Source organism: Cornus florida, unplaced genomic scaffold (genome assembly GCF_030987335.1).
Source record: "Cornus florida cultivar Cherokee Brave unplaced genomic scaffold, ASM3098733v1 CherokeeBrave_3.0.0_Hap2_Chr01, whole genome shotgun sequence".
Lineage (NCBI taxonomy): Eukaryota > Viridiplantae > Streptophyta > Magnoliopsida > Cornales > Cornaceae > Cornus > Cornus florida.
The window spans coordinates 57,574,741-57,593,548 of record NW_026775571.1 but is presented as its reverse complement, the minus strand read 5'-3'; the positions used below and the strand labels follow the sequence as shown (position 1 = coordinate 57,593,548).

The 18,808-nt window shown below is 35.6% G+C and overlaps 2 protein-coding genes across 2 annotated transcripts; both read left to right on the top strand.

Moving 5' to 3' along the window:
- The first annotated feature begins 4,241 nt into the window (after positions 1-4,241).
- Positions 4,242-9,995, top strand: LOC132297933 (F-box protein CPR1-like). The gene is made up of 2 exons (XM_059794946.1): positions 4,242-5,559; positions 5,820-9,995. Exons 1-2 carry the CDS (start codon positions 4,350-4,352, stop codon positions 5,825-5,827), a joined length of 1,218 nt encoding a protein of 405 aa, XP_059650929.1. The 5' UTR covers positions 4,242-4,349; the 3' UTR covers positions 5,828-9,995.
- Positions 9,996-16,821: 6,826 nt separating this feature from the next.
- On the top strand, positions 16,822-17,976 carry LOC132272820 (F-box protein At3g07870-like). The gene has a single exon (XM_059773905.1). It carries the CDS (start codon positions 16,822-16,824, stop codon positions 17,974-17,976), a length of 1,155 nt encoding a protein of 384 aa, XP_059629888.1.
- The last annotated feature ends 832 nt before the right edge of the window (positions 17,977-18,808 follow it).

Below are 18,808 nucleotides of genomic sequence, written 5' to 3'. Positions count from 1 at the left end.
TTCTAGTACCTTTATCTATCTTACTTTACCGTTTTAGATTAATTTCGTATTATTTCCATTTTCAGGCACTTATTCCGAAAATAAGCTAACTCAGCCAAATAAGAGCTTAATTGAAGCAATTCTGGCATGAATCAAATAAATGAGCCAAGTGGAAGCAAAAGGAAGAAAAAGGTGAAAATCAACATCTTCGATTGATCTCAGATCAAAGTTCGATCGATCCAACATGATCGATCTTAGCACTTCAAGATGGATCAGAGCTATGATGATATTTTCAGAGATCTCAAAAGTTCGATCGATCCAACACCATTCTTCGATCGATCGAACTACTTTGTCCTTATCAAAATGATTGATCTTATCTAGTTGTACCACCCTACCAACCACTTTTGTCCTTTTCCTAAAAATATCTTCAAAATATCTCAGATTTGTCTTTATCCAAAAAGCGCTACCATTGAAGATCGATCCAGCCTAAGTTCGATAGATCTCAGCCAAGTTTGATTGATCCAAGTCCAAGGTTCGATCGATCGAACTTCCTTCAGTGCGAAAAAGTTAAAAAGCCAGCTCATTCAAGTTGTCTTGTATCCAATCATTGGGGAATATTCTTTGCATGACCCCAGCTCATTTTGTGTGTTATTTGACCTACCTATATAAGGAATATGAGGCACTTTTTGAGGGAGCTCCTTAAAGAATTAGAGATACAACCTTAGAGGCAATTCTTAAGGTAGAAGAAAAAGAAGGAGGAGGCTAGAGACACAAAGTGGGGAGTTCTTCATCAACAAGGAGCATATTTCTTCCATGGAGTTAGCCCCTGAGGGTTAGAGCAACATCACCATGAGTGGCTAGACATCCTCTTAGGACTAGAGTTAGCCCCAAGCATGTTTTCTATATCTTAATCTTGTGTATTATTGAGGGATTAGCGTTGTAATTAATGTTTTGACACTTTGATATATATAGATCTTGATTGTTCAATGATTTATGTGGTTAATGCTTTCAATTGATCATTTCATTCTATCCATATGTCTATGCATGTTAGAATAGATGTTCATGTGCTTGTCTCTAGATTTTGTGTTATTGATGCATGTCTATGTGTATTGATGCTATAGATTTAGAGATTGTCAAAACATAGTGCTTAATAGAATGCTCTTGTGATTTTCTTAATGGTTCATACTTATTCCTTGATGGATTGTACCTCTCCTTTAGTTTATCTTCATGCTAGTAGTGTAGATGTAGTGTAGTTGTAGTGTAGTGTTAAATAGGAGGACAATCCATACTTATTGTTTGATGATCCATGCTTTTGAATGCAAGTAGCATATGTCTCTAACCTTGTGTTGTATATGGATTGTGAGCTTAATGAAAGGATTAATGACTTGTTTTGATCTATTGTGCCTTTCACATGTTGTTTAGACAATATATGCTTCATTACTTAGATATATTGTGCCTTTCACATGATGTTTAGACAATACATGCTTAACTAATCATCCTTACTTGTTGAATCAACCAAACACACACACACACACACCAATATTGCAACACACCATTTGCCCTCATTAGTCACTTGTCAATGGAATAGAAATGCATTACTTGGTGGTGATTTCTAAACCCTAAGACTCTTTTCTCTCTTATTTGCTCTTAATTGCATTCTTTTGTTATCACTTAGTTTAATTTAGTTGCTCTCTAGTCTAATCAATCAACCAACCAATTGTTTGATCACTCGACCTACTAGCCTTAATAGCGATTCCACAACTTTGTTCGACCCTCACAATCCCTTGGGACGATCCCTACTCGCCCTAGCTATATTTTTAGTGAAGGTAGTAGAGGCTTTTATAAATGTAAAACTTGGCCCTCGCCTTAATGCACACTCTTAAGCTTATGGTAGGACGACGACCACAGGGCATGTAAAATAGCTTACTGAAAATTGATGGGTAAGTTATTTTTGTTAGGTTTTAATATTTTTTTTTTTCGTAAATATTTTAAGACAACCAAACACCAGAAAATAAAAATATATATATATATATATTTTTTGAAAAATATTTTACATTCAAACAAACAAGGAGAAATGAAAAACACACACACACACACACACATATATTTATAAACGGGCAAAGTCTCACACAGTTGGAGGATACTTTGGGGCATCATTTATTGACTAAAATATTCTCATGCGCAACAGTAAATCTGTCCCCTCAAGTTAGTGATGCACATTAGGAAAATATTATGGCATTAGGCTTGCATCTCAATATTTTCCTAACATGTATCACTAACTGGAGGGGACCGGTTTACTGTTATCTTGAAGAGGATTTTGATCCCACCATTTACACCTCTTTTTGGCAAATATTCCAAAGGGAAAAAAATGTAATACCATAGGCAATGAAATGGCTTAGCTGCTCAATTTAATTTGAGGCCTTAGGCGAAAAATAAAAAAGTGGCTTTTCATTATAGTATAATTTTCTAATTCTTTTAGGTAGTTTAGTTGTTCATTTATTTAATTTTCACCTTTTTTATGTTTTAATTATTAATTGTAGCAATTTTATCAATAACCCCTTTTCGAGATTGAATTAGTTTATTTATTCTTGTCATCACTTTCTAATTTCTAATAGATATATCTCTCCTAAACATATTCAATCACATAAATAAAAATATTCAACTCACAAACAAAATATAATGATAACAAAAATTAATTAGATTAAAAAATAATTTAAGGTAAAGAACTAGAACTTAATTTAGAAAAATATGATCCATTGCTTCAAAAAAAAAAAAACTTTTCAAATAAATCTTCAAATGGAGTGAGACTGTGAGATTATGATGAATAGAGACGAGGATGATGTTGTAATGAGAGAAGAGGATGAGTAGAATCCACTGTCTTGGTGCGAGCATCTTGGTTGTCTAATTTCTTCTTCAAGTACTAGTATAATTGACAAGGATCCTCTCCAGTTCTGCACAGAATTCAGTGATGAAGATTGAACAACCACTAAATTCTAGGGTTGTAACTTGGGCGGGCTAACCCAGTCCAACCCAAATTTTTTGAAATTTGGACTTTAAATTCATAAATCGGGCTCATGTTTGGGTTGGGCTCGGGCTCAACCCGAACCCAATCCAATCCAAAATAAAAATATATATATATTTTAAAAAAATTTCTCCTCTATCTCTTTTTTCTCTTTATCTTTCTCTCTTTGCCGCCGTCCCCTCCGCCGCCGAGGCCGCCGTCCCTTCTGCCTCTGCTGTTGCCGCCGTCCCTTCTGCCTCCACTGCCGGCCAAGTTGATAGATCTAGCATCCACAAGAGTTTCAAGTTTCCAATCTTAAGCGGGATCAAACTAGAAAGTTGATCCATCGCCGCCATCGTCCTTCCGCTTCTGTCGCTGCCGCCACCGCCGTGACTTCCAAAAATTAAAACAAAACCCATACATACAAGTTAGCAGTTGTAGAGAGAGAGTGGGGCAAGCTTGAGAGTTGAGAGACAGCGGCTAAAGCTTGCGAACGGCGAACTAGAACTGGAACAACGGGTGATGGAAATTGAAAGATATGGGTTTTGAACTTTTGATTCTTGTAGACAGATAGATAAACTGAAATATATGGGTTTTGAACTTATGATTCTTGTAGATTTTGTAGTTTGCAGTTACAGAGAGAGAAAAGGGGGGGGGGGGGCGGGGGAAGTTCAGAGTCGGGAACAAGAATAGAGATGCGGGCAATTGGGGAAGCTAAAATGATTTACCCTAAAAATATTTTGTTTTTTAATAATAATATAATCATATATATATATATATATATATATATTTTCGAGAAAAGAAATTTTTTTTTTTGTTTTTTTTTTTAAAAAAAAACTCAACCAGTCAAACCGATCCAACCCGTCCAAAAATAATCGTTCCCAATTACGATCATAACTTATGTGGAGGTATAATTCGAGTTGGTCCAACCCAACCCTATTTCAGATTGAGATTGAATTGAAACTGAATTAGGTTGAGCCAACCCAACTAAATTTTATACAGGACCTCTCCTCACCTGCACCGGAGACGAACATTGTCCGTATTATTAAACCCTCAAATCCACTCCATTGGTTTTTGTAAACCAGAAGGTAGTCAAAATAGGGTTCCATTTCCTCATCATAGGTACCTAACACACTACACTGTTAGGTGCGCGACTGGCCCCACTGCACCTCTCAATTTACAAGGCCATAGCCAGTACTAATAATATATATATATATATATATATATATATATATACACTGTGTATGTATGTCTGTCTAAATCGGGTCTTGCAAAATAGAGATGTTGATTGTAACGGTTGTTAACTAAAACGGTGCTAGGGCTTACTTAAGTAGAGAGCACTACTTTGTTAGCGACGAATAAGAAGAAAATGTCGGATTTCTTACCTCATGATTTGTTGCCCGACGTCCTCAGCAGACTACCGAGCAAAACCCTCCTCCGGTGTGCTTGTGTCTGCAAATCGTGGTACAATTTGGTAATAAACCCTAGTTTCATCACCACACACCTCAATCGATCATCTCTTGCCACCAACCTTCTGCTAATTCAAAGCCGCTCTGGTGATGATGCCGAAGAAGTGCATTACTCACTACTAAGTTGCGAAAACGAAACGTTCTGTGACTATGCAGAGCTTGATCTTCCACTGAAGACTCACACCGACCCTGATTTGAGGATAATCGGTAGCTGCAATGGGCTCGTGTGCCTTTTTAATGATTTCAGGTACAGAGTGGAGCTTTATCTATGGAATCCATCGATTCGGAAGACGATGGCTCTTCCGCCATTACGGGTCACCTCACACATTCCTTTTATGCATTCTATCGAATTTGGCTTCGATTCTGTGACTCGTGACTACAAGGTTGTCAGCATTGTGTATATCAAAGACGATTCACGAGACGGTTATCGAATTCCTCCGGAGGTTGACATTTTCAGTCTTAGCTCAGGCACATGGCGGAACATCAGCCATTTGGCTCTTCCGTATACAATCTACGATCGGCCTCCGCATGCTTATCTGAACGGGGCTGCACATTGGCTTGCTTGCGATATGGCGAACAAATTCTTACACTTGATCATGTCATTCCACATGGGCGATGAGATTTTTGGCGAGATCATGGTGCCCAGTAGCATTTTTCATGGGTACGGGATGGTAAATGTTCGTGTTGCTAAGTTTCAAGAATCACTCTCTCTGATTGATGTTTGTAATTGGGGCAATACATGTTGTTGCATATGGGTGATGAACGAGTATGGGATATCAGAGTCTTGGACTAAAAAATTCAATATTGATATGAGTGAAGGATTATTCAATAGTGTAATTGGCTTTACAAGGAAAGGTGAAGTTATATTTGGGACACAGGCTGGGTATCTTGTAGCTTATGATCCCGAAGCTGAACGAGTAATGGATCTTCATATTCGCGGACCTACAAAATCATGGCTTGGGGACTTATGTTATGCAGATGCTTATACTGAGAGCCTAGTTTTTTTAAGAGGAAAATTTCATGATACAGTCACTTGTAAGGAGTCCCTGTTTTGCATGGAGAAGCTGAGTAGGAGAAAGAAAAGAAAAGCAGACCAAACAAAAAAGAAAGGTAAAGAACAGGCAAGATGCATAATTTTACTTAATACATTTTATATTTGCTATTGTTAAGTTCTGTTTTTGCTACATGTGAATGTAAAAGCTTAACCTAGCATTTAAGTAACCTCTATGTCATCATTGCCCTAGTACGGTAGTGTGAGATTATTATTATTGCTTTTTGTCAATTGCTGTTTCATATTCTCTTTGAGGAGTTACAATTATTGTTGATCTTGATGTCGGTTTGTGCCTGATATGCAATGAATTTTCTTTCAGGACTGTGATCAGGGTGGAAAGTCAAAACGAGGAAGCCCGAGACACTGTAGAACTGTTGAAAGAATAGAAGTGGCATAATGAACTCTTTACCTGTTTTTTGTTACTTTTATTTGGCCTACGGTACAAAAGTTTACCTGATGCTTTTGAACTCTTAAAGCATTTGGGCTTGATGTGAACTTTCATAGGAAAAAGTTGACTCACTCATGATGCTTTTGAACTCTTGGAGCATTTGGACTTGATATGGATTTAGATGTTATGCTGAAAGTATCTGTTATCCACTATTGCTTATTTTTTTATGCCACTGTATCTTCTAAATTTTGTATTGGGGTACAAGCCACATTATATTATATGGATTAAGTTGTCAAGAGGAGCTTCTATAGGTTGCGTTGGTGGATATCGTGCCAAGCATTTAGAGGCCACTAGTAGGTAATATTTTGTAGGAAATCATAGCTAGTTTTCCTTTTGGCTCTGATAATACTACCGACATTAAGGTTGCCTTGTTTTGTTTGCTAGTCAATCTCGAGTTCAAACTTGAGCTCAATAAATGAACTATGTTCACTAGTCTTAAATTTTTTCCTAGTTGGGTACTCACACACACATGCTTCCATTGAGACTCGAACCCCTGACCTCTCTTTGAGAGGTAGGGGCTTGGTACCGCTAGGCTACTGACCTGTTGGTCACTAGTCTTAAATTATGCTGGCGTGATTGCTAACTTACACAGATAGACTCTTATGTAGTTGAGCCTGTGCTGTTCATGAGTTGGTCACTTATTGGCCATGTGCCACTGCGTAGTTGGATTTGTACCTCTAATTGGTGAAAAGACTATCATCATCCACATTGAGTTAATTAATGAACTTGAATGATATTCCAAGAGCTGTGCTATTCACTCCTCATTATTCTGTTCTTCCCGACGATGTGATGAGACTACAACACAATGTATGACCTTCAGGCCACTTATTACCATGTTTAAGTTTCAGCCATTTCTTTTTGCCTTCTCTATTTGTAGCTCTAGTTTTTACTTTACTCTTATATCCTATTGGAAGGGAAAACATTAGAGGGAATCTAGCTCATATAAGAAGTGCAAAGCATGTCTGGGATTTCTAGTCAACTAGAAAATAATCTGGCTGCTATAAATAGCCCATGAATTTGTTCTGTTCTCTTTGGAGTACTAAGTTTGGTTCTATTCTATTTGGAGAAATAGGGTTGGATGATTATTTGAAATTCAGGGAAAAATATTTATTCTTGGGGCCGGCAGCCAGACTTGGTTGGTTTTTGCCAACTTATTAAGGAAATAACATTTAATGATCTGCCAGGGCAGGTTCATTTTATTGTGATGATTTGTTTAATATCCTTTATCGGCTTCATAAAAGTTTATTGATTAGTATATAATTCAACAATCTCGTTTTCATAAATAAAAATAAACTAGTTTTCATGTCTGTGTGAATTCCACTTTTAGAACTGCTCCTACTATTGTGCTCTTAGTCTTCTAATTTGAGCTAAAAAGAAAATGATGGATTTGATTTTTTATTATTTTTCATGGCAAGAAACTCACACCCACATGCCCCCATGGGAAATTGAACCCTCAACCTTCTTCTTTGGAGAGCGAGGAAGTACCACTGGGCTACAGCCCGTTGGTGGTAAGTGATGCATTTGATGAAAACAGTAATTAATCAGCTAATAGCTTCATTGATAGATGCAATAAAGTGTCTTCTTTTCATGCTTCATTTTTTCTTCTTCCTTTTTCCTTTCGGTTTGTCAGACATATTCCTGTTATTTGAATTGAATAACATCTTTGATATGATGTGTTTCTTTATAGTATTCTCAGGTGCTAGACCTGTTTGCTTAGGAATGCTAATCTAGTTGATAGCGGAACCCATATCAAGTTTGATGGTATTAATATATGTACCTTGCCTATCTTCCGAGTCATAATTTCTTGTTCCAAGGACATTGTTAACAGGCTGCACCTCCCAAGTTGCTAGCTTGTGAAGGAATTCGTTCAGTGTAGAACAACAAATGCATCAATCTTATATATTGTTGATTCATGAAATCCTATACTTTGTTTTCTCTCCTTTCTTGCAGTCTATTCAACTACATGTGGCAATTATTTTATTTTTACATGGATGAAGCAAGGCTTACAATGTTAAAATTCATGGGAACTATTGAGACTAATGAATTATGTTATCAAGTTCGATAACATTCATCGAGAGAAGAATTCAGAGACATTTTCCCCCCTCTTTTCTTCCTTTTTTGTGCGTGTGAGTGGTTTTACTAATCACCTCAACTCTGCTTAAAACATATTTCTGTGAACTAATTAGCTAGGTAAGGTTCTATTTGGGTGCTCTATTGTTATGGAGCAAAATGGTGATATCAACCAAGCAGAAAACAAAATCGTGAATCAAATTTCCTTCTTTTGGTGAAACTTTTTGTGATGCTATGGAAAAGTTATGTATTTTATTGTGTAGTTGGCTTTACAAGGGAAGGCGAAGTTCTATTTGGGACAGAGGCTGGGTATGTGGTAGCTTATGATCCAGAAGCCAGATGTGTAACGCATCTTCATATCCTTGGATCTAGACATCCATTGTTTAAGGATTCGTTTTATGCGGATGCTTATACTGAGATCCTAGTTTTATTTAGTGCAAAATTTCGTGATACATTCGCTTGTGAGGAATCACCTGTTTTGCACAGAGAAGCTATTGGAGCTAAGAAATCCAGGAAAATAAGAGCAAAACCAAAGAAGAAAGGAAAGAAGAGGCAAGATGTTTACTTACTTTTAAATCTTATATTTGCTATTGCTAAGTTCTGTTGTGGCTGCATGTGAATGCAAAAGCCCAACCTAGCATTTAATTAACCTACATGTCATCATTTCCATAGTAGGTAGCATAAGCTTGAATTTTTTTGTTCAGTTAGTGTTGCATATTCATATCTTGAGGAGTTAAATTATTGTTAATCGTGAAATATTTTCATGCCTGGTGTGCAAGGAATGTTCTTTCTGCACTGTGATCAGGGTGGAAATTTAAATGAGGACAGAAGGTGTAGAACTGTTGAAAGAGTAGAAGTGGCATAGTGAACTCTTTCCCTATATTCTTTTGTTACTTTTAGATACATAAATTGTTTACTGATGTGGTTTAAAACTTTTTGTGGGCAATATTTAACTCAGTCATGAAGCTTGTAAAGTCTTGGAACATATGCGCTTGATGTGAACTTTCAATGGGAAAAAGTTAACTCACTCATTGCTTTTGAACTCTTGGAGCATTTGGGCTTGATATGGCTTTAGATGTTATGCTGAAATTATTTGTCGTCCATTATTGCTTATTTCTTTTCTGCCATTGTATCTTCTAATTTTCTTTGGGATACGAGCCACATTATATTATATAAATTAAGTTGTTATGAGAAGCTTCTTTAGGCCGAGTTACTGGATGTTGTGCCAAACATTTAAAAGTCACTAGTTGGTAATATTTTGTAGAAAATCATAGCTAGTTTTCCTTTTGGCTGGTATAATGCTAGCCGAGTTTAAGGTTGGCTCGTTTCACTTGCTAGCCAATCTCGAGTTCAAACTTGAGCTCAATAAATGAGCCATGGTCGCTAGTCTTAATGAGTCTGCTTATGATTATCCGTTTATCAACATTCTTGTGAGTTTAATGAGTCAAGCAAGGTTTATTCATAGTTGGTTCTCTTACTTAATGAGGTCGAAAATGTTGAGTAAATTATGCTGGTGCACTGTGCTAACGGCTAACTAAAACAAATAGAGCTCTTACATAGTTGAGGCTGAGTTGTTCATGAATCGGTCAATTGTTTGCTACTTATGGGCCATGTGCCACAGTAGGATTTGCACCTCTAATCGGTGAAAAGACTTAACTTGAATTGTATTCCAATAGCAATGCTGTTTACACCTCATTATTCTGTTCTTCCTTTGCCTTGATAGGATGAGACTAAAACACAATGTATGGTCTTCATGCCACTTATTACCCTGTTTAAGTTTCAAGCATTTCTTTTTGCCTTCTCTAATTGTAACTCTAGTTTTTACTTTACTCATCCCTATTGGATGGCAAAACTTTAGAGGAGATCTAGCTCATATAAGCAGTGCAAAACAAATCTGGAAATTCTAGTCCATGAATTTGTGCTGTTCTCTTTGGAGTACTAAATTGGTTCTACATAGAGTCAGATAATTTCTTTAAATTCATGAAAAAAAAAAAAAAAAAATTCTTGGGGAAGGTACCGTGCTTGGTTGGTTTTGCCAACTTATCCAGGAAGTAACTTTAATGATCTGCTAAGGCATGTTCTTTTTTGCGATGATTTATTCTAATATCCTACGTTGGCTTCATAAAAATTTGTTGATAAAATCATTAACCATCTCATTCTCACAAATAAAAATCAATTAGTTTTCATGCCTGTGTGAAGCCCACTTCTAGAACTGCTCATACCTGACTTCGTGGTTTTAGTATTCTAATTTGAGCTCAAAATTTTTATGCATTTGATGAATACAGTAATTAAACAGCTATATATATGTATGTATATATCTATATATTTTCATGCTTCTTTGTTTTTTTTTTTTTTTTTTGCCTTTTCCCTTTCAGTATGTCATAGACACATTTTATGTCCTTTCATTTGAGTTAATAACGTCTTTGATATGATGTGTTTCTTGATGGTATTCTCAGATGCTAGACCTTGTTTTGTTCGTACACTCATTTAATTAATAGTGGAACCCATATGACTTGATGTTTGATGGTATTAATATATATACCTTGCCTATATTCTGCTGTACAATTTTTGAGTTTCAAGGACATGGTGAACAGGCTGCACCTCGGAGCTTGTTAGATTGCGAAGGCATTCCAGCAGTGTAGAAAACAGGTGCATCAATCTAATCTATTCTTGGTTCTTGAAATCCCAACTTTTGTTTTCTCTTCGTTCTTGCTGTCTATTTGTCTACGTGGCAAATTCTTTTTACGATTATGATGTAGGGCTTACAATGTAAAAATTCATGGTTGGATAACATTGATTGAGAGAAGAATTCATAGTTTTTATTTTTATTTTTTGGTGGTGTCATTGTACTAACCACCTCAACTCTGCTTAAACATTATTTTTGCGAGCATATTAGCTAGTTAAGGTTCTATTTAGGTGGTCTATTGTCATGGAGCTAAATGATGATATCAAACAAGCAGAAAATGATATCTAGTTAGCATTATTTTTCTGTCAAGGGTCTGCCTGTGCTGCATGAAATTGTTTCTCATGAGAAATTTGATATTTTCCTGAAGTGTTTGTGGAATAATTGTTGTGATTAAGTCCTTACAATTGTGTGATATTTCTTTTATATAAAAATTTAATTTATAAACAGTGGTAGGTATATCTCATTCCCAAAGTCTGATTATCTTGGGTAAACAAATGTATTTAGTTAAAAATTTTGTTGATCTATCATTGATGCTGCTTCGCTTTGGAATCTCCAAGACTAAAGTTTCAATCTAAGCTATTTTGCAATCTTTTTTCTATAAATTGCATGTTGACTTCCTTTAGTTTTTAAATAAATTTCTCTTTGATCAATTCTTTAACATAATTTAGTTCCCTTTTTAATGTACTTGATCTTTTGGGTTGATCATTTACTTTCAACACTTATCTAATTTTAAGCACATAAACTTCAATTACACATGATTTGATATAATTAGCACAGTAAAGCTGTTCCCCAGTCATAATAAAACATATATTCTGAAAAATTAGTTTGCTTTCTTCATTTTGCTGAACATAACAAAGGATTGAATGATGAAATTCATTAAGAGAAACCTACTTTTGGGGGAAACATTAAGCAAAACCTCCTCCATAGTTTTGCTGATCAGGTGCTAAAGAATAGTGTTTCCTTAATTTTATTTGGTGAATTTTGAGTTTATGAAACCCGGGGCAAAGTTTGCTGAATAGGTCAGTGAGGTTCTCCGACGGTCCCTTCTCTCATGGTGCTGTTAATATTAGTCTCTGATTATGTGTGACGGATTTTCTCTGTTCTTTGTTCTTGTCGAGAAGCTTGATTCTGTAATGATGTTTTACCATCCTGATTTTGCTTGGATTTTCAAGCTTGATGCTATAATATTGGGTTATTGTTTTACTACTTTTTTTTTTTTTTTGAATTGGTTGGGGGCTCTATCTAAAGTTTGATTTTGTGATATGAGTTTGCTTCTACAACCTCTTCTCTGGATTGCCCCCGTTCCCACTTGGGTTATTTGCCCATAGTTAGTACAAACAGTATAAGAACAATTATACACTTTTGCTCAAATGCTTTCAACAGTGTCACTCTATAATTTTATGGTCCTGCTATGTTCTCTTGTTATGTGATGTTGATTCTGTTTACTCTTTTTTTTTTTTTTTTTTTCCTTGAATACCATTGCAAGGATTACTATAACCAAAGATAACAGTAAATTGTTAGTACAATAAAAATTCCATAAAGAACTCTTGTTTTGGGGTCAATTTTTTGTTCTCTGTTCAGTCAATTTATATGTATGTGCTGATCCTCTTATGGTTGAATAATGTTCATTCTAATTGGTTTTGTTGAATGGTAGAAGTAGTTGATTTTGGTGCCAATATGACCAAGTTAGTTATATGTATGTGCTGATACTCATTACCTTGCATTTAATTTTTTTAGTTTCAATCTAACTATGGTATATTGGTTTTGATTGTTTTAATTAAATGTCCATATTGTGTAGGGGAAGCATACATATGACAAGTCAGTTTGAAGAAGAAGTGCCTACTGAGTTTTCAGTGGACCAGAATAGGAAGAAACAGGTTCTCATGTTCTATAAAACCCAACAAAAGAAGTGACATGAGTCCTCAAAATTATCTTAGACAAGTGAGTTTGAACTATTTTTATTCATTTTATTGTTACTTTAAGCTGCCTAAGAATGCTATTCTGTTTAGCAGATAAATGACTATCTTGATTTCCATTTGAAAATGAATAACCTACTTTCTTTTAATTTAATTTTCATTTCTGCTCTGCTCAGTTGCTGAAAAAGGAAAAGGAAAACATTTTTTTCCCCTCACAAATGAAAGATTAATTGAGCTTTTTTTCCCCTAGGTGAATTGTAATTTATATGATTTTGTATCATAGAATACAATCTTCAATATTCCTGACAGGGCAGAACATATTACAAGAAACATTGTAGCAGAGCAATCTGATCCATATGAGGAATTCGATATAATATCCTGAAAAAAAAAAAAAAAAAAAAAAAAAATTCCAATTCATCTCAACGAAGCCTTAAATTTCTACCGTTTATAGAAAAGAAAAATTGAGGAAAATTGATAGAAACGTTTAAATCCGATTTACAACTATATATAGTTTCTATTTCATTTGTTGCAGATGGAAGATGATTTCTGCATTACAGTGATGGATCTAGTGAGGAGTCTTCGATTGGATTTCCTAGATTTCTTGTGCCTTGCATATATATATATATATATTTGTACATTAGAAGCTTGGAAGAGCTAGGAACAAACCCTAGATAAAGTAATTTGCTACCTCTTTTACAGACCTCCAGAGAGAGATTAGGCTAGGCCTGTGAATCTTGATTTCTCTTAATTTTTTGTTCTTGTTTTTGCATGGTGGACTTGTTAGACCACGTGTGATCAACCGCATGCCAGAAAAGAAATCTCTATCGCGGATCATACTTAATTTGTTTGAAGCTTTGAGGGATGAACTCATTGCTTGCAGCTGAGCACAGGTCTTTTCATTTTTATGCCCATTTGCTTAGCATGTACTAAGAAAATATCCGGTTTTTGAAAGAGTTATATTTGTTTTCCAGTATTTATCAAGGTCAGCAAATGCTCTGAATTTACCAATCTGAGGATTTGTCCCTGACACTACATTGCACTATTGCAGGTGTGTCTGTATATATAGTAGTAGAAGAAATACCTCAGCATGATTAGAGATTATGCTAGCCACAGAACATTTTGATGTTTTTTTAACCTTGATGGTACAAGAGAAATGATTCAGCTCCTGAAACTATTCATCCGGGCTCATCCAATCGGGGAGACGAGCCCTCCCTGATGATTGTCCAGCTCCCCATTTGGATGAATAGTTTCAGGTTACCATTCGATCACACGGTCATTATATGCATAGCATCGGTTTCGGGTTCAATTCCTGGACTGATGACTACAAGGTTCGTCAGGATTGTGCATCTCGAGGAACCCCCTGGTATTGGCAGTTTTCGGACTCCACCGGAGATTGAAATTTTTAGTCTCAACACAGGCACATGGCGGAACATCAGCCATTTGGGTCTCCCGCATACCATCTGTGGGGGGACTCCACAAACTTATCTGAACGGGGCTGCACATTGGCTTGCTTGCGATCGGAAAAACAGGAACAAATTATCCCACTTGATCGTGTCATTCCACATGGGTGATGAGGTTTTTGGCGAGATCAGCGTGTCCGGTAGCATTTTTAGCCAAAACTAAAGAAAATGTTCCTGTTGCCAAGTTTCAAGAATCACTCTGTGTGATTGTTGGTCTTTCGGGCCAAAGTTGTACTTGTTTGATATGGGTGATGAATGAGTATGGCAAATCAGAGTCTTGGAGTAAACAATTGAATTAATATTTTACTTTGTTAGGTTTCAATCTATGCTGGTTTCAACTTTCAATCCATGCTGGTTTTATTTGATGGTGCTAGTTTATTTACTAGGGAGGTTGAGCTCTCTGCAAGTTCCATGAAAAATAACTTTTGGTGAAGACGAGAACGTAGGGCTATGGTAGAAGAGCATGTAAGACATTAACTTTAAATTTAAGGTCATTTTAATACAATATTTTATAATTTTGGTCAGCAAAATTTAACTTTCCCAAAAAAAAAAATAATAATAAAATAAATAATAATGATGGAATAATGTTAGATAACCATAGGAAATAGGAGTTCATTCTTTAGGCCGGCAACAGGCTATTAGGTCTCTCCTATTAGTTGGAATGTAACAAGGAAATAAGATTTTTAAGGGGGTAATATAATATATGAAAAAAATTAGTACCTTTTGCTGGGGTGTAATCTAGGAAGCACAAATATTTCTGTTAAGTTGTTGTCATGGCCACCCGGGCAAGGATCAAACGCCTTCAAGTGGGCGGTAAGATTGAACTTTCTTTCCCAGCTATTGAGAAAATGCTGACGGAAACGCGGTTATAATTTAGGAAGTACACATACTTCCCTTAAGTTGTCGTATCAGATACAAGGACACCACATACACGGGTATAATTTAAGAAGTATCTCTTAAGATGTTGTGGATGTATTGACACTCCAGACACTTATCGAATACGCGACTCGAACACGTGTCACATATGGTAAGAAATATTCTGAATAGTAAATATTTTATTTTTCGACCGGATAAGACGGGGACATGACATAAATATGTTTTAGACATTTTTAGGATATGACGGGATGATTTGTAATTATATATTTTTTATAAATAGAATAGAATTCAATGAAATTTAAAACATATTATGGATGGGTTAGTTAAAAAATAATACGGAGTACAAAGTTAAAAAAATAAAATAAAATAACAAACATATAACTTTAAACTACAAATTATTATTGATTTATTTATAATTATATGGATAAAATGGCAAAACAAACAACTTTTATAACTCTCAAACTTGATATATTATTTCTTCTCATTTCTTGCTTACAAAATAATTCAAGAACATGTATTTATAGGCACCAATACATGCATAAATCTAAAAAGTAGATACAAAATACAAGATAATAAATAAGACACTAATTTTTAGACAAGTTTTTCATCACCCAATAAGTTGATTCATCTATTCCACACTTTTGATGTTCCCAACCAAATTTGGTTTAGTTTTCCAATAATGCCTCCCGTAAATCAAATTTACTTTTCTTCCCAATTTTGCAAGCTTTGTTTTGAAAATATTTCCACTATTAGACTTCCCTGAATAAATCTGCCAATTGATCTTCGGATATGGTATCTTTTACATACCCCAAAATTCTTTTATCAGCGTCTTAGTGTTTTGAAAATGGTTTCTACATGTACCGCTTGACAAAATTAAGCGCAAACATGATATCCGACCTTGTAACTGTTAAATACATCAAATTTCCAATGCTTTCAAATGCAAAAATATTCTTTGCATGCAATCTCCTTTGCTGTGCAGACTCTGCATCTTGACTTTTGCATGAGTCTATTTTTTTCTTAACCAGAACTAAGATGTTGATCTCTAATAAGGTTCTTAACCTTGACTTGAAAATTTTCAGGCTTCGTGAATTTACTGTTAACTTGCTCACTTGAATTAAACAATGTTTCCATGTTCACCCATGTTGTATCACTTGAGAAATATTGTACAAAAAAATCACATGCTTTTTAGATTTTTATGACACCAAGCCATAAATCCCATTCTGTAAGATAAACGGAAATTACATTGCTCCAATATTCATAATTCGAGAGAACTAGGTTTTTTTTTTTTTTTTTTCCTTTTTCGGTGCCAAAATCTCCTCCTTGAATCTTCTTTGAATTGATTTTTCACGAGCCAAATATTATTTTGCTTCATGCTTCAAAATCCCTCCACCACTCTTACTTTCAAATTCATAAAATCATTTAGACTCTGATACCAATTTGTAGGAGGCACTTCGAAGAAGAAGAACACACACAACTTTTATAACCCTCAACTTTTATAACTCTCAAACTTATATATTATTTTTTCCTCACTTACAAAATAATTTAAGAACATGCATTTATAAACACAACATACAAAATATATAATGAAATATATATATATATATATATATATATATATATATATATATATATATATTGTTTTTTAAGGAAAGTAGCAAAATATATAAAAAGAAATAAAAAATTTTGGTGGCCTTTATGCTTGGGTGTTTTATTATTCTTCACTAAACCTAGATACTTCTTTTCTTTTTTTGAAAGGTTAAACCTAGAAACTTCGCCCCCACAAGAAGTTAGGGTTTGTTCGTCCATCCATTTCTGTTTCTTTCAAGCGACAAATCGGAAGAAAATGTCAGATTTCCTGCCTCGTGATGTGTTCACCGACGTCCTCACTAGACTACCCCTCAAAACCCTCATCCGGTGCGCTTGTGTCTGCAAATCATGGTGCTCTTTGGTCACAAACCCTACACCTCAAGCGATCATCTCTTGCCAACAACAACCACCAAATGTTCGATGATTATACAGTTGCTGATAAGCTTCCACGGAACGGCCACGGGGAAGATAACTTCAGGATTATAGGTTGCTGCAATGGGGTACTATGCCTTTCCGATGATCTCCACTATTATCAGGAGAAGCTTTATCTATGGAATCCGTCGATTCAGAATCTGATGACGCTTCCGCCATTGCGCGTCACCTTTCAAACACACGGTGCTTTATTTCACAGCATCGGATTTGGCTTTGATTCCCCGACTAATGACTACAAAGTTGTCAGGATTGTGTATGCTGACTTACTCCCAGACATTCGATTTCGAACTCTTCCCGAGGTTGACATTTTCAGTCTGAGCACAGGCACATGGCGGAACATCACCCATTTGGGTCCTCCACATACCATCTACGACCGCTCTCCCCAGGCTTATCTGAAGGGGGCTGCACATTGGCTTGCTTACGATCGGAAAAGCATGAACAATCTCCAACACTTGATCGTGTCGTTCCACATGGGTGATGAGGAATTTGGCGAGATCATGGCGCCTGGTTGCATTTTTTATGACAAGGGAGGAAATGTTCGGGTTGCTGAGTTTCGAGAATCACTCTCTCTGATTGTTGGTCGTTGGGACAAAGGTACTTGTTGCATATGGGTGATGAAGGAGTATGGCATGTCGGAGTCTTGGACTAATCTATTCAATATTGATGTGAGTGGAGAATCAATCAATTGTTTAGTTGGGTTTACAGGGAAAGGCGGAGTTCTATCTGGGACAAGATTTGGGTATCTGGTCGCTTATGATCCCGAAATCAAACTAGCAACGCATATTCCTATTCTTGGATCTACTACAGATGTGGACGTTCATGGGGACGCATTTGATTTATATACTTATACAGAGAACCTAGTTTTACTTGGATCAAAATTTCGTGATAAAGTCACTTGTGAGGAATCATCTGTTTCGAGTGGAGAAGTGAGTGGAGCTAAGAAATCCAGGAAAATAAGAGTAAAACCTGAGAAGAGAAGAAAGAAGAGGCGAGGTGCATGATTTTACCTACTTTTACATATTATATTAGCGGACAAGGATTCTCTCCGGCTCCGGCGCAAGAGAGGTCCAGCACAATATCGAGTGGTTGATTGAATTGATAAATAAAATTCACTAGTGATGATGCAATCTCAACTATTAAACTCCATACCTCTCCTGCGCATTGGAAAGGATCCTCGTTGCTAAGTTTTGTTATTGCTACATGTAAACGTAAGAGATCAACCTAGCATTTAAGGTACCTATATGTCATCATCTTTGAGGAGTTGTATACAATTTATTGTTGATCTTAGTATCTTTTTGGGACTTATGTGCAATGAATAGTGATTGATTTCTTTTGTTTTTTCTTTTTTTTTTGGTTACTTTACTTTGCCTGTGCTACATATTTAACTTTTCAAAATCTTGGGGCATTTTGGTTATGTGCCATGTGTCATTGCATAGTAGGCGGATTAGCATCTCTAATCGGTGAAAGGACTATCTTCTGAATACTTCACAATTGGAACCAAAAAAAAAAAACCTTCATACGAAAAACTTTGTTAGATTAAATAAGATATTGAGACCATAGAAATTAATTAGACTTCTTTATATTATCATTTTTAAGCACTTCCCCAGATTTTCATAGTAAATGTTTCAATAATACACGAAAATTAACAGATACTATTACTATAAGACTATATAACACATTATAGACATGATAATTTCTCCTTGAAGCAGCTATATCTAAGGTTCTTATCATAATTCATACATATTTGAAACAAGAAAGCTTCAAATTTTAGAAAAAATAAGTCACAGCAGACCACACGAAATCGAATGAAGGATTCTCAAATAATTCATATTA

Coding starts and splice junctions, on each gene's coding strand:
- LOC132297933 (XM_059794946.1), top strand. CDS start 4,350: ATGTCGGATTTCTTACCTCATGATTTGTTGCCCGACGTCCTCAGCAGA.
- LOC132272820 (XM_059773905.1), top strand. CDS start 16,822: ATGTGTTCACCGACGTCCTCACTAGACTACCCCTCAAAACCCTCATCC.